Source organism: Zingiber officinale, chromosome 10A (assembly GCF_018446385.1).
Source record: "Zingiber officinale cultivar Zhangliang chromosome 10A, Zo_v1.1, whole genome shotgun sequence".
In the NCBI taxonomy this organism is placed as follows: domain Eukaryota; kingdom Viridiplantae; phylum Streptophyta; class Magnoliopsida; order Zingiberales; family Zingiberaceae; genus Zingiber; species Zingiber officinale.
This window is the reverse complement of record NC_056004.1, coordinates 2,291,892-2,306,373: the sequence shown is the minus strand read 5'-3', so window position 1 is coordinate 2,306,373 and position 14,482 is coordinate 2,291,892. Positions and strand designations below refer to the sequence as shown.

At 38.8% G+C, this 14,482-nt stretch overlaps 2 protein-coding genes across 2 annotated transcripts; one reads left to right on the top strand and one right to left on the bottom strand.

The window, feature by feature from the left end:
- The first annotated feature begins 1,557 nt into the window (after window positions 1-1,557).
- LOC122027029 (dof zinc finger protein DOF1.4-like) lies at window positions 1,558-4,368 on the top strand. Its single transcript, XM_042585827.1, has 2 exons — window positions 1,558-2,342; window positions 2,679-4,368. Exons 1-2 carry the CDS (start codon window positions 2,283-2,285, stop codon window positions 3,753-3,755), a joined length of 1,137 nt encoding a protein of 378 aa, XP_042441761.1. The 5' UTR covers window positions 1,558-2,282; the 3' UTR covers window positions 3,756-4,368.
- Window positions 4,369-8,389: 4,021 nt separating this feature from the next.
- Window positions 8,390-9,040, bottom strand: LOC122028015 (dof zinc finger protein PBF-like). The gene has a single exon (XM_042587032.1). It carries the CDS (start codon window positions 9,038-9,040, stop codon window positions 8,390-8,392), a length of 651 nt encoding a protein of 216 aa, XP_042442966.1.
- Between the last annotated feature and the right edge of the window lie 5,442 nt (window positions 9,041-14,482).

Genomic DNA, 14,482 nt, shown 5'->3' with positions numbered 1-14,482 from the left:
TATTCATATTTTTACGGATACACCTCTCATCATTCATGTCTTCTCCAATACGGACTGGGCAGGGATCCAGATGATCAGTATTCTACAGGCGCGTTTATTATTTTTCTGAATACTAATCCGATTTTCTGAAAATCTACCAAGTAACACACGGTTGCACGCTCTTCAACTGAGGCTGAATATCGTGTTATTGCTTCTGCGGCATTAGAACTTCAATAGATTAAGTCACTTCTCTAACAGAACTGATTCTTCCAGTTATCACGTTTGACATGCTCTTTACTGATAATTTGGATGCCACTATTTTTCAGCTAACCCTATTTTTCATTTTCGGATGAAGTATTTGGCTACTAATTATCATTTTGTTTATGATATATAGTGTAGTTTTCCAAATTATGAGTTACTCATATTCCTACTGCTAATCAGTTGGTTAATACACTAACCAAGTCACTTTCTCGACATTGATTGTTAGCTATTTGTAGCAAGATTGACATTATCTCTAGGGCACTATCCTGAGAGGGTTATTAGAGAATATTTTCTTTATTAAAGAATATTTTCTTAGTTTTATTTATTTATTTATTAGTATTTTAGATTTTTCCTATTTTATATTTGTTATGATATTTATATACCCTACCTATTATTAATAAAGCATGTGTATTTCGACTCTCACCCCACTTCAGCGATGTTATAGTGCGGGCGGTACAAGTTCTCAATAGCTCTTTCTAAATTTGTCGTAATATAGTTTAGTTTATTAGAAGTGTAAGCAATTTATGAGGTACTACATTGATTTGATTAGACACTACTTGTCATGCCTCGAGCACAATTTGCTGTAATGGCTTTATCACCGTCTGCTATGCACATAAACATTCATTCCATAGGACATCTAAACCCTCAATCCATGATTAATATCACCAAATGAGTAAACCATCATGATATATCACGACTATGTAGTCCTCAATTTAAGTTCTATATAAATCAGTCCAGTTCCACTAATGGTGCGCCTCATGTGAATCCTCACGTCTTCTACCACCAACTCCAAGTGTTCGTGTCTATACAAATAATTACACCCTCTCAAACATGCATATTTAGCAAAAATAACGTTGAGGAACGGAATAAAAGAACCACTGAGATCTTTGTCGTTGTTTAATATTGTAATTCTAATTCTATTGTCCCAGACATTAATTCTATATATTTCCCTGCACACGCCAATTGGGCGTATTCTCTCTTTCTATATGTTTCTCTTCATGGATTTGCCATCTTTCCATGTGCATGCTGTGCGTCGGCTGTTCCACGTCTAGTGGGAATCTCCGGTCGGCGGTGGGCCACTCTAGCTTTGACCCAAATCCTTGTCCTTGAACATATATATATATATTTTCAAATTGGTGACTGAATTCGCATTTAATCTCCTGATGAACTAGTTAAAAGAATTAAGAGCGTACAGTTTGTTTAATATATATATACACAGAGCAGGAGTACCAGTTTGGGTAAGATTTGATGCTTATAATACTAGTTTTTTGTCAGAGGAGGGAATAATTGCTATGAATGGCGATGAGATTTCTCGGGAGACTAGAGAATCCCTTTGAGGTTTGTTCCTCATCCCACAATAACGTGATGATGCCCTTTCTTTATCGATCTCTTTGAATTAATGGAGATTGATTAATCAGGAGCAGTAGCAGGGAGAGAGAGAGGGAGACGTGAGCTGCCCACATGGTGAACCCGTCTCCTGTCTCGTTAAAGCACCAGCACGCCTGGTCCTAATGGCAGCAACTCCACCCAGAGAGAGATATATATGATCTCCATGCATCTCTCATCTCATGGTGGTCTCGCCCACTAGCCCCAACCCCACATGCTGCTGCGTCTTGTCGCTTTCTCTCTACCCATTCATATTTCTTTTCTCTTCTTTTCTTTTGCGTTTCTCAAAAGAAATGAACAACAATTCCATCCCGTTAATTTGAACAGCCAGCCAGCCAGCGATCTGTGAATCGATTAAGCAGGACAAAAATTCAAAGCCGAACTCGTAAAGAAAAAGGAGCAGAGAGAGATAAAGTGAATTCAGGAAGAAGAAGAAGAAGTGGCATGCAGTTGCAGGCCGCGGCAGAGCATCAGTGCCAACGATTCTTCTCCTCGCTCGCCTCGATTCTCACGCTCGTCGCTCTTCCTGCGCCACCTCGGGATTCCTCCCCCCTCTCTCTCTCTCTGCGCCTTCCACTACTTCTTATACGCGCTGTTTCCTTCGCTTCCCACTGCTCCATTCGTACAGCAGTAGAAGAGCAGAGGGGAGGAGGAGGATGGAGTGGGATGGAGGAGAGAGGTTGGGCGTGAGTTCTTCCGGGAAGAAGTGGCCACAGGTAGGTTTGGTACTATTTTTCCCACCAATGCGCCAGGCATCTGCGCCCTGCTCTCTCTCTCTCTCTATCTCTCAATCCATCGCTGTCTCTGTCACATCAGTCAATAATTCTGCGTGCTTGTTTTTGTTGGCTAGCCCTTGTCACGGAACCTTCCCCTGCTTCCATTCTCATAATTCACTTCCTCAGCCCTAATAGTAATACTGAAGAACGCGCTCTCTCTCTCTCCTCTGCAGCTCCTTGATTTGCTCCATTTTCTACTCGTGGGGCAGGGGTGAGGGGGCCGCTGGGCGGCGGGACCCGCCTTTTGCAACTTGATTTGCTCCATTTTCTGTGCAGATGAAGGACGCACTCCTTGTTGCTGCAGCGAACGCTAACAACAACAGCAGCAGCAAGAACAAAAACAACAACAACGGTACAACCGCTACCGCCACCGGCAGCGCTGGCACGCATAATAATAATAAGGTGAGCGATTCGATGATGGAGAAAGGGCCGTCGCCGGCGACGGCAGGGAAGGTGGAGGCGCTGCGGTGTCCTCGGTGCGACTCCGCCAACACCAAGTTCTGTTACTACAACAACTACAGCCTCGCGCAGCCGCGCCACTTCTGCAAGGCCTGCAAGCGCTACTGGACCCGCGGTGGCACCCTCCGCAACGTCCCCGTCGGCGGCGGGTGCCGCAAGAATAAGCGCACCTCCAAGAAACAGCACCCCTCCGCCGCCGCTGGCGTCGGGAATCTCCCTCGCCCTCTTCTGCTTCCGCCGCCGGACCACCATCCGTTAATATCTACTAATTCGCTCCCCGCGGCCGCGCGCAGACCGGGCGCCGCCTCCGACTCCGCCGCTACGATCTACGCCAACCACGCGCTGCAGATGGCCTCGTTTCCGCTCCTCTTGGACGGCCTCGCCGACGCGTCCTACTCCGCCGCCGCCGATTTGCTGCAGCATCTCGGCCTCGGAGTCCCCTCCGCCAATCAAGATCTCGGCTTTCATCCACTTCCGCCGGTGAATTCCATCCTCAACGACGACAATCAACTAATCGGATCGTCTTTGCTTCCTTCTACATCTTTCCTCGCGTCAAGCGTCAAGCATCCAATGAAGCAATTAGAGGATCAATTCGATCAAACTCTATTCCCATTCGACGGCAGCGCTGATCAGTTGGAGGCCTCGGCGCTGATGAACGGAGGCATCGCCGGCATGATGAAGGAAGTCAAATTGGAATCGCAAAGCAACAATGTGATCGACAACAGCTTCTCCCAGAATTGGCAGAATACCATTATTCCCTCCGATATCAATTCCTTTGATAATTTCATTCCACCGCCGGCCGCCATGTACTGGAACTCCACCACCGGCGGCGGCGGCATCAGTTGGTCGGATTTCAACACAAACTGCAGCTCATCGATCGCTCCTCTTATCTAATTCCTAGTTAGCATCATCCCTCAACTTAAAGTAAGATAACTGGCTTCTTCATCCTCTTTAGCGTTCTTAAATTAAGATCAATTACGTAAGTATATATGGATCGGAGAGTTCCTGTCGGTCTGCAAGCAAATTAAGGTCTCATCAACAAGCCCCTTGTGTTTTTAAATCATCGCGGCACCAACCGGACTGATTTAATTTGCTCCGAGAGGAACATCGGATCCATTTGGCAATTAATTGCAATCAAATTCCAATCGCACTGGGAATTGATTAAAGAAGAGGATCAGCTGCAGCTCTGGCACGTATGTATATAAATAGCAGGGATTATGGTCTACTGGTGTGGTTGGCTTTTAAATTCTTCATCAGTTCATATTACTATCTAATATTTGATCTGCTGAAGATATATATATCTATATATATGGATGCCATTTAACAATTGATTCCTTTTTTTCACTTCCATTTCTTTGAAGAGCTTGCAGAAATTAAGGAGTTGGTATAATTTTCTTGGAGTTGGTGTGTTTACTTGTTTTGATTATATTTTTCTTTCCTGGACTGTATTAATTGATATATCAATGTACTGATCGATCAAGAGTGGGCTTGTTTGCTTCCTTCTCAAGGTTATTTTTGTTCACAGCTATTCAAGTGTCTTTAATTTCATGCAGTGTGTGGAATTATTGTTCCAAGATTCAATTAAGTTGCTTTAGCTGCCTTTTCACCAATATTTTTGCATTTTATCAGTTGAGTATTTAGGTGGGAAATTAAAGGAATTAAAGGACTGGGCAGGCATGGCTTGTGTCTCCTTCATGTAGAAGGTGATCATAAACTTGGCAGGCATGTGTTTCAACTTTTGTTCAGGATTTGCTAGTTTTAATTATTTCATTGAGAACTCTTTTTTGCTCTTAAGTTGTAGCTTAGGAAAGAGGTCCAACACAAACACATGATGCTTTTTCCTCATGTAATATAGCAATTGGAATTATGTAGCTTGCTTTGGACTAGAATAGTACACATTCTCTCACTCACCATGATTTTTATGCATAAGCAAAATATGTTAAAGATTAAAGTTTTGATCCAGAAAATTATGGAGAAAAGTTATGTTATGGTAATGTTCAAATTAATTTCATGTGTGTATGGGCTAAATTAAGACAAATAAGTGATGTTCTGGCCTCTTATTTTGTGATATTCTAAGATTGAAGAGATGGGAAACAAAAGGTCGATTCATTTGTGAGTGATGGAACTTTCTTTTGTTTTATTGAGAAAATAATAAACAAGACATGTACATGTACATGTACAATAAATTATAGAAAGATTTAAATCTAATTGTGTTTTTGTTTTTTTTAATGATATATAGAGAGAGACAATATATATGAATAGTATGGAGAATGTTTTTGTTCTTGATAGCTAAGTTTTTGGCAGGAGAAAAGATCATATAGTCAAATCTTAACATGATGCCAAAAACATGTCATGAATTTATTAAACAATCTGTCTCATTTGATGGTGTTTTTCTACTAGCCTGTCTTTTCCATTATTCAATCTTTGGTTGTATATATTATTTGTTTTCATCTTAAAAAAAACTGCAAAAGCCTCCTCTGATTCACTTTGTCCTTCATAATTTCCTCATAGATTTTTGTTCAAGGTAAAAATCATCATCAAGTCCAATTGGTCTCAACTATTTGTTCTCGAATATAAGAATTTTGTACATCTTCATTTTGCTTTATGCAGAGTTATGTCATGAGGAATATTCATGTCAATTAAACTGCTTTTTTATATTACATATTTTTTATATGGCCCTTATCCCTTACATCTTCCACTAACTTATTTAACTTGCTCTTCTATTTGTAAAATATATATACATTTGAGCAAACAAATTTTATCAGTTGGAGCTTGTTTATAGATATCAACATTTTTATTCATTTTTTACTATGTTAACATTCTAATTTAAAGTTATAGTAATTCATAAAAGTAGAGTGGATTATCTTTATTGAGAAAAAAGTCACTAGTGACACTTTCTCGCACTAAAAATCATGAAAAGAAATTTTACCATCTTGCATAAATTTAGAAGAAAATAGATAAAGTTAACACAAACACAAGAGATTTGTGTTGCTAATGACAATGGAGTAGGCTTATGGAAGGAAGAGAAGAATTTATTATTTTATAATTTGAGATTAAGGGTACCACTTCACTGTCAATAGTGGATGAAGAAATTAAATATTAAAAATGCTCCAACTCAGGACAAAAGAAAGAACAAATTTTGCTAACCACAAAGAGATATTCAAGTGTATCTCCTCTCATCTTTATCCCCAACTACTCTTGATGCAAAATGATAATATCTCTACTTCATATGATTACTTTAGCTCAATAAACTAATCCATAAAAAATGGTTTTTTACTTCCTTAATGAAGCATCTTTTAATTTGCAAAGTTCAATTGAATGACTTAAGCAATGATATTTTGTATCTTGAACTCCTAGATAGTACCAAATAAGACTCCTAATTCTCCTCTAGATCATAATATTAGTCAAAAAAATATATCTTAATAACATTATTATGATAATTTATACTCAGAGATATATTGAATAAACAATGTTTTAATTTGTCGGTAATATGTTCTTCTGCTCTGACAGCATAGATATATTGGAGCAGCTTTATAGTAGTAGCATCTGCCATTTTATATCGTCAGTGGCTAGTGCATCTACTGAGTGACCTCGATACGTGCATGCGATATGATTGCAGCTCAGGACACTGTTGCATGGGAAAAGTAACCATGGGAGTTGCTCAATAGTTTGTATGATATGATGATTAAAGTACTCACAGTCTCGTAATTAATTAATTCATTACCTTCCTATAAATTTATACACCCGTAATATCGGTGATATGACGAATAAAATAGTACTCCGGAAGTTGAATTGGAGTTTGTAAGGTCAATTGACATGACGGTTAAAATTAGAAAGAGGTCAACAGTCGATGATAAACACATTATCCGGATTTCTCTCATGAATAGGAGACAAGGCCAATCAACTAATTCCGAGTGGATTTATCCGATTAGATATTTCATCCGCATGGATCCTAAGTCCTGTAAGTTTAGGAGAACCCGAGTATTTCTGATCTGATCAGATCTTCTGGACCTATTATTCAATTGGACTCCTTGTCCGGTCGGAGATCAAGTCCTTTAGTTGATCGGATCTTTTGTCTGAGCAACTCTCGAGTCCTCTTGGTGGGATTGGAACCCGAGTCTTCTTGGTTCGATCGGATCTTCTAGATATACTATTCGATCGGGTTGTTTGTCCGATCGGATGCCGAGTCCTCTATGTACCTAATCTTGGGTAGTCAATCGGACCCGTTCAAGAGAGATGTTAGATCGGACAGTAGATTGGACTCGTTCAACTCAATGTTAAAGTGTTATAATTAATAGTCCCTCAGTTTAATGACCTACTATTTCTTTTTGACATTTTACGTAATTGTTGTCAGGATATTCCTTGTGTTGTTCGTAAGCTGGAAGTTTTGACCCCGCAAGCTCAGAGATGATGGATTCAATTTAGGAAAGACGGTAAAATGTCAAAATAATTGATCTTATTTTAAAATTGTATTACTATTTGTATAGAGAAAAAATATTACTATATCAAAAGTCTCCACTTACCGACGTAGATAAACTTCGTTATCAAAATTTACTATTCATCGCTACTATTTTTCATTCTTTTCTTCAGCTCCCTGTCTAATTTGAGAGTCACTTGGATCTCTCCCAATTGTTATGAGCTGCATGCAGCTTTGTTTCTTCAGCTTTTGGGCTCGCCCAATTCTTCATTGCGGATAAGAGATACACCACTGTGGCAGCCCAATTGAGATCCAAGACCAGTCGATTGAACACCAATTCGGCCCTAAAACCTCAGGTCAGCCCTAAAATTCCACATGCAGTTCAACAGACCAATCAATTTCAATCGACATGATGAGGTTTTTCTTGCATCAATCTTTATATCACAAACATATAACAGCAATGGAGAAGATCATGTACATCATGGAAGCATAAGCATAATGCCACTCTCATAGCCAATAAAAAAACTTCCGTAAAATACCTGATTAATCATTTTTTTTTAATAAAGAGTTTGTAGCGAGTTTGTAATCTTCCATTACACGTCATAGTCATGCATCACTGACCACTCATCCTTGCACCTAACCCAACTCACCGGAATTTTATTAAAGTTAGTAGAACTGTAGAAGAGCTGTTCATTTGTTTTTTGTTTTGTTTTGATAAAAATGAATCAATTCAATTTGTAATAAATATTTAATTGTTAAAAGGTAATAAAAAAACTATTAATGTCGCTAACTATCCCATCCCAACATTCCATGATTCCAATCTCAAGTCCATCTCCAAAAAGCTCATGCATGCATATATAGCTTAGATAATCAACTGACAAAAGTTCTGCAATCTCAGAGAAGATCAAATTAGAACTGAAAACTTCTCACCAGATTCCAAATCCATGCAACCACAACAACAGCATTTTGAAGTACCAAGTACTTCGGATTAAGATCTAATTTATCAGATTCTGTCTATAGAACAAGAAATAGGTACAAGGATTCAAGTAATCTGAGGACCACTTAAAGAACCCATGATCGGATCTAGTGCATGCATGAGAAATCAAGATGATTATGGAGGAGGAGGTTGAGGAGGGGAGCTTGCCATGTTGAAGAACATGCTGGCGTTCGATTGGTGTCTGATCTGATTTTGCTCTGCTGCGTTGCTCTGCTGCTGTAGTTGTTGGAGCACGAGCAGGTTTTGGTGGCGCAGCGCTAGGGACAACCGCGGCTGCTGCACCAACCGCTGCATGCTGATCCCGTCCAAGGGATTGAGCCCCGGAGGCGCCACGCCGCCGCGAGGAATCTGAAAAGCAGGGAACTCGTTCCCTCCGCCGCCGCCGTAGAAGTACGACGGCAGCGGTGGGAGGGACGCGCCGATACCGGCGGCCGCAGCGACGGCCGGAGCGGCGTGCGGCATCGGCGGCTGTGCGGGAAGTTTCATCGCGTCGGCGGCGACAGAGGAAGACGACGGGGAGAGGTTTCTGTTCTTGCGGTGGCTCTTCTTGGAGCTGCCGCCGCCCTCGGGGACGTTGCGGAGGGTGCCGCCGCGCGTCCAGTGGCGCTTGCAGGTCCGGCAGTAGTACCGCGGCTGCGAGGTGTTGTAGTTGTTGTAGTAGCAGAACTTGGTGTCGCCGGAGCCGCACCGCGCGCACGGCACCTGCGGCTGCGGCGGCGGCGGCGCCCGCTGCCGCTTCTGCTGCTGTTCCTCCTCCTCCTCCATCTCCTAATCAATCCTCCCAAAGGGATCCGATTAATGCGGATCGATAGGTTTGCGAGGGGAGATCAATACTCTACGACCTGAAAACTAACTAAATCGAGAATTGGATTCGGATATATGTGATAATAGACCAGCAAATCTCTTCCCAGATATCAATATAATCTCTCCGCGCATGCATGTAACAGAACAATTAATCATGCACGAAAGAATTGAGGAGGAAATGAAGGAAGAAGGGGATGAGACTGGAGAGGAAAAGGTGAGGATCGGAGGAGGGTGAGGAAGGCATGCATGAGGCTGTTAGGAATTAAAAGGTGACAAGGGAAGCAGTTGTGGGGATTGTTGCTGATTGGGGTCCGCCTCGGGGCTTGATCAGCTAATGCTAATAATGGGCGAAAGGGGACAAAAGCCAGTGAGATGTAGATAGGAGAAATAGAGGGGCGGCGTCAATAAGACAGAGGAAAAGGAGGAAGAGAAGGGGGCGAGCGTGAACGGGGTGAGGGGAGGAGGTTGCAATCGGAATTGTGTAAGAAGCTGCTGCAGCGGCCTGTGCAGGCAGCGGGCTTATGCTCACGTACTACACTGCGCTGCATCGATAACAGGACGGGAGGAAGTGTCTTTTGCAAGTAGTGCAATACAAGTGTCATTCACTCTGAAAAAAGTTTTTTTTTAAAAAAAATAAAATTATCCAACCACGTAAATAAAATTTCAGAATATTTAAATTAGGGGTGACAATTCGATTTGATTCCGAATTGACGAGTTCAAATTGACAGATTCACGGGTTGGCAAATAACAACCTGAACCTAACTTATTATTAATTTAAGTCAAACTATTCAACCAGGACTTGATCTGTTTATTTGCACTTGACTCGAACCGGACATATTTGACCTGAACCTGACCAATTTGACCTGAACCCGGCCCGTTTGACAAATTTGATCCGTTTGATCCAAACATGATCCGAATTCAATAAAAAAATTTTGTATATTAAATTAAAAAATTAAAAATTACATTTATGTACGCACATTAAAAATTCATATCATAAAATCATAAATGATAAAACCATATCAATATTGGAACCAATAGCACATCTCTATAGTTAGGATTAAGCAAATTAAATGTAAATCACATCCAAACTCCATATTCCAAATATTACTATCAAATATAATTATAAATCAAATCACAGTCAAACTCCAAACTATAATATCAAATCATAAATGAAATGAAGTCAAATCTGCAAATAATGTAAACCATTAAAATTACAAACTAAATATATCTTTGAGAAATATAATCCCTCGTAATCCAAAGTCCAAATTCCAAATGTCACTGTCAAATATAAAGTAATAAAGTTTTCATAATTTTAGTTAACAAAATATCTAAAATATTTTTACAAGATGAAGAGCCTTTGAATAGGAGAGGATCAACAATTCTAACATTAAACCTCTGAACAAAATATATTCTTCTATTCACTGTGGCAATTCAAAGTAGCAAAGTTAATTATCCAAATAGAATAACATTACAACGTCAAATTCTAGAAAAATTTTTTTTATGAAATAAACTTATGATGCAAAGATTAATAAAAAGACATTGACTCACCAATTATCTAATCACCCAATATTTGAATTTGCACCTTCCATCAAAGTAGATTTCACTTCACCTTTGTTGAGATCCAAAGCCATAATATCTTGAGTTACATCTTCCAATTTGACCGGAGATATATCTACACGAAAAAGAAAGAAAAAAATTACATTACAAATACAACTTTAGATTAAAAAAATTATAACTCTGGAAAATTTACCGTTTTCTCCAAAGGGCCAATCTCTACTGCATATTAAGGCTTTAACAACTTGTGGAGACATTGAACTACGATATTGGTCAAGAATTCTACCACCAAGACTAAAAGCCGATTTAGATGCAACTGTTGAAATTGGAACAACAAGAACATCCCTAGCTAATTTAGCTAACTCTGGATATCTGAATTGTTGAGATCTCCAAAACTCAAGTACATTAATTGAAGATGTTCTTTTACTTCTTGGTTCATCTAAATATATCTCCAATTGACTTTTTTGAGCATCGACAGCAAACTCAAAATCCTCAAATTCATCCAATTCCTAGCATATCAAGACAATAAAATATTATATTTGATAAAAATAATTCAAAACGTTCAAAATTTCATCATTCTAAAATTACTATTAACATTAAAAACTTAATATATACCTTGAAAACATTTGAAGATTCTTTATTAATAATGTAAATATATCTGTATCTCAAATAGTTGTCTATAAAATAGACGAAATATTTGAAACAACCTCTTGCCTGGATAGTCAAAAGTCTTCACAAATCATAATGAACTTATTCCTATGTATCTTTGGCTCCATACCCCTTATACTTAAAAGCTTCTCGGTTATTTTTCCTTCCAAGTAAGACTCGCAGGTTGGAAAGATTTCCACTACCAATGAACCCAAAAGTTCATCAGCTACCAATGAATCCTACTCAAGTTAATATAACCTTAGCCTTAGATGCCAAAGATATAAATGGTTCATTTCCGAAGGTTGCTTTCTCTTAAAATTAGAAGATGTGTTACTAATTTCCATTTGTTGCATCATGGGAGTTATTGGATTTATAAATTGTCAACCAACGTACCAGAATAGATAACTTCCTTCTTTCTCTTAAAAGAGGCAAAATATCAAGTTCTTTGAATAGTTTAGAAACTGAAAACAAGTTCTTTCTAAACTTAGTACGTAAAAACAATTTCTAAAATCCATATTTTATTCCTATCAGAGGATAAGCATCTCCCACTGCAATAGCTACCACTTTTTGCAGTAGTGCCCATGTAGACGGTGATTTACCTTTCATATAGTTATCGAGTTTCCTGGAACCCCTGCAATGAATTGCAGACATGATCAGTGGCTCCTGTATCTACACACCATGTACTGGTAGATAATATCACTAAACATGTATGAATAAAATACACCTATCTTGTTCTTAATTCTAAGAAGATAGTCTACCTTAATGTCCAAGTCCTATTTCCAATCATTACAATTGGGACTACTAAGTCTTTTCTTTAGTATAACAACTAGGGAATTGACAAACTTTTTAAATCCTAAGAGTCACAAAAATATTTGGTCAAGATCAACTCCTTAAAATTCCCATGAATTTTGTATGCCACGATAGTGTGGACGTATACAAAATCAAAGAGGAGATTTTATCCATTAATTTTATTATCTCATCAACTTTACTTTATGACGAATAAAATTAATAGTTGATCTTTCTTTGATCAAATATTTGGTCAAAACTTTTAAATTTAAAATAACATTGATTCCTCAAATAATATTATTTAAATTCACCAACACCTCAGACACCGTGAATTTTGCATGCCACGATAGTGTGGATGTATACAAAATTAACATTTGTAAGAGAAGGGGTTTACCCATTAATTATCTTGTCAATAAATCTTTATGACAAATAAAATTACCTCAAACACCGTGAATTTTGTATGTCACGATAGTGTGGACGTATATAAAATCAAACATTTGTAAAAGGAGTTTTTAATTTTATTATCTTGTCAACCTATTTATTTGACAAATTAATAGTTGGTTTTCTTCGGTCACACAAATAATAGCAGTGACTCCGATGGGGAGGATACTATTAGACGTGCCTAAGTGTATACCATTACTTGACACTAAGTCCATTAATAAGATTGTGCCCCTTCCGATGGGGAAGATCACACGCTCTTAATTAACTTCCTATAGTCATCCAAAATGGAAGTTTAATCTAGTGATCTGCAAACAAGCTCATCCGATATGGAGGAAGGCACTCAGAGCCAACGCGCAAGCTTGTTGCATCACTTATAAACCAGTAATGGAGACCGTGGAATTTATTTAAAAATAAATCTCTCTCCCACTTAGTTATTTAAAGTGAGGAATTTTGACTATGCTAGCCTACTTAACATGCATACTAACAAGCACACACAACACAGCATAAAAAGCAATAAATAGAAAAACTAATTTTCAACTATTATGACTTTTATCTATTGCTGTCCTCTGTGTGTCGCCAACCCTAGCTGCTGCCATCTTTGGCCACCGCCACCGGGTCTAGTTGTCGCATCCATCTTGCTCCTTGTTCCGCTGCGCCTCTGATCCTCAAAAGATTCCACGCCTTGCAAGATTCGATTCGCGACATAAATAGAATTTTACATTTTTCGATCCTATATTCCTCGAAGGAATGTACATGTATCTAGATCAAAAAATAAAATTCTAATAAAACTAAATACAGCTCCTGCTGTATTTTATAATACAATCATGCACACACAATAAAATGTCCTTGATATGTCCAAGGGTCCAATCACATACACAATATCTATAAGCCATAATAGTTGGATCCTGCATCCACAAAGTTAGCACATCCTACTATTATCCTGCCTAAATTATGTATGACATGTGCATAATTAAACTAATACCAAATACACAGAGGCAAAACCCTAGCTCTGATACCAATTGTTGGTTGCTACTCGGAAAACCTAATGGTTCCACTGTACAAAAATTTTGTACAAAGGTCTGAACATTTTCCTAGCTACCATGTGTTCTTTTAAATTAAACTCGGATCGCCTGCGGAACTTAACACGTTTGATCCTAAGTTTAATTTATTTGTTCTTTTAGGTTTAGACTTGGATCTCTTGCGGAACTTAACACGTTTGATCCAAATCACCTAGGTTATTAATTCCATTAAATATTAATTTCCAAAATTGGCTTCCAGGACTGCATGGCGAGGCACATGGCCTTCTTGGATATGGGAACAACCACCACCGCCTAGACAAAGCCTTTTAAGGAAAGCTAATATTTAATTTCCTTAAATAACTTTAGGTCAACCGAAAAGAACAATCAAATCACAAGGAAAAGAAAAAAAAATAAAAGAACACAACATCGAAAACAAATTCGAAATACTAGAATCGCATGCCTATTATATTTGGTATTTTTACAAAAAAATAAAACTAGTATGATGCGGAAATTAAATACTAGTATACCTTTTCTTTTGCAAACAAAAACCTCTAGGTCTTCTACCGTATTCCTCTTCTAACCTCGGACGTTGTGTGGGCAACGACCTTCCGAGATGAGAACCACCAAGCACCTTCTTCTTCCTTGCAAGTTTCGGCCATCAAAACTTCTCCTAGGATGAAGAGGTTCGGCCACCACCACCATGCTCCAAGGGATGCTAGAAACAAAGCTTTCTTTCTCTCCTTCTTCTTCTTCTTCTCTAAACTTGATCCGGCTACCATATGAATCTCCACAAGAAGGATGAGGTTCGGCCATCAAAGAGAAGAGAGGAGGAGAGGATGGCCGACCACACCAAGGAAGAAAAAGAGGGAGAAAAATATAATAGAGTTCTTGTCATGAAGGCACCTCTACCCCCTCTTTTATAATCCTTGGTCTTGGCAAATAAGGAAATTTTAAT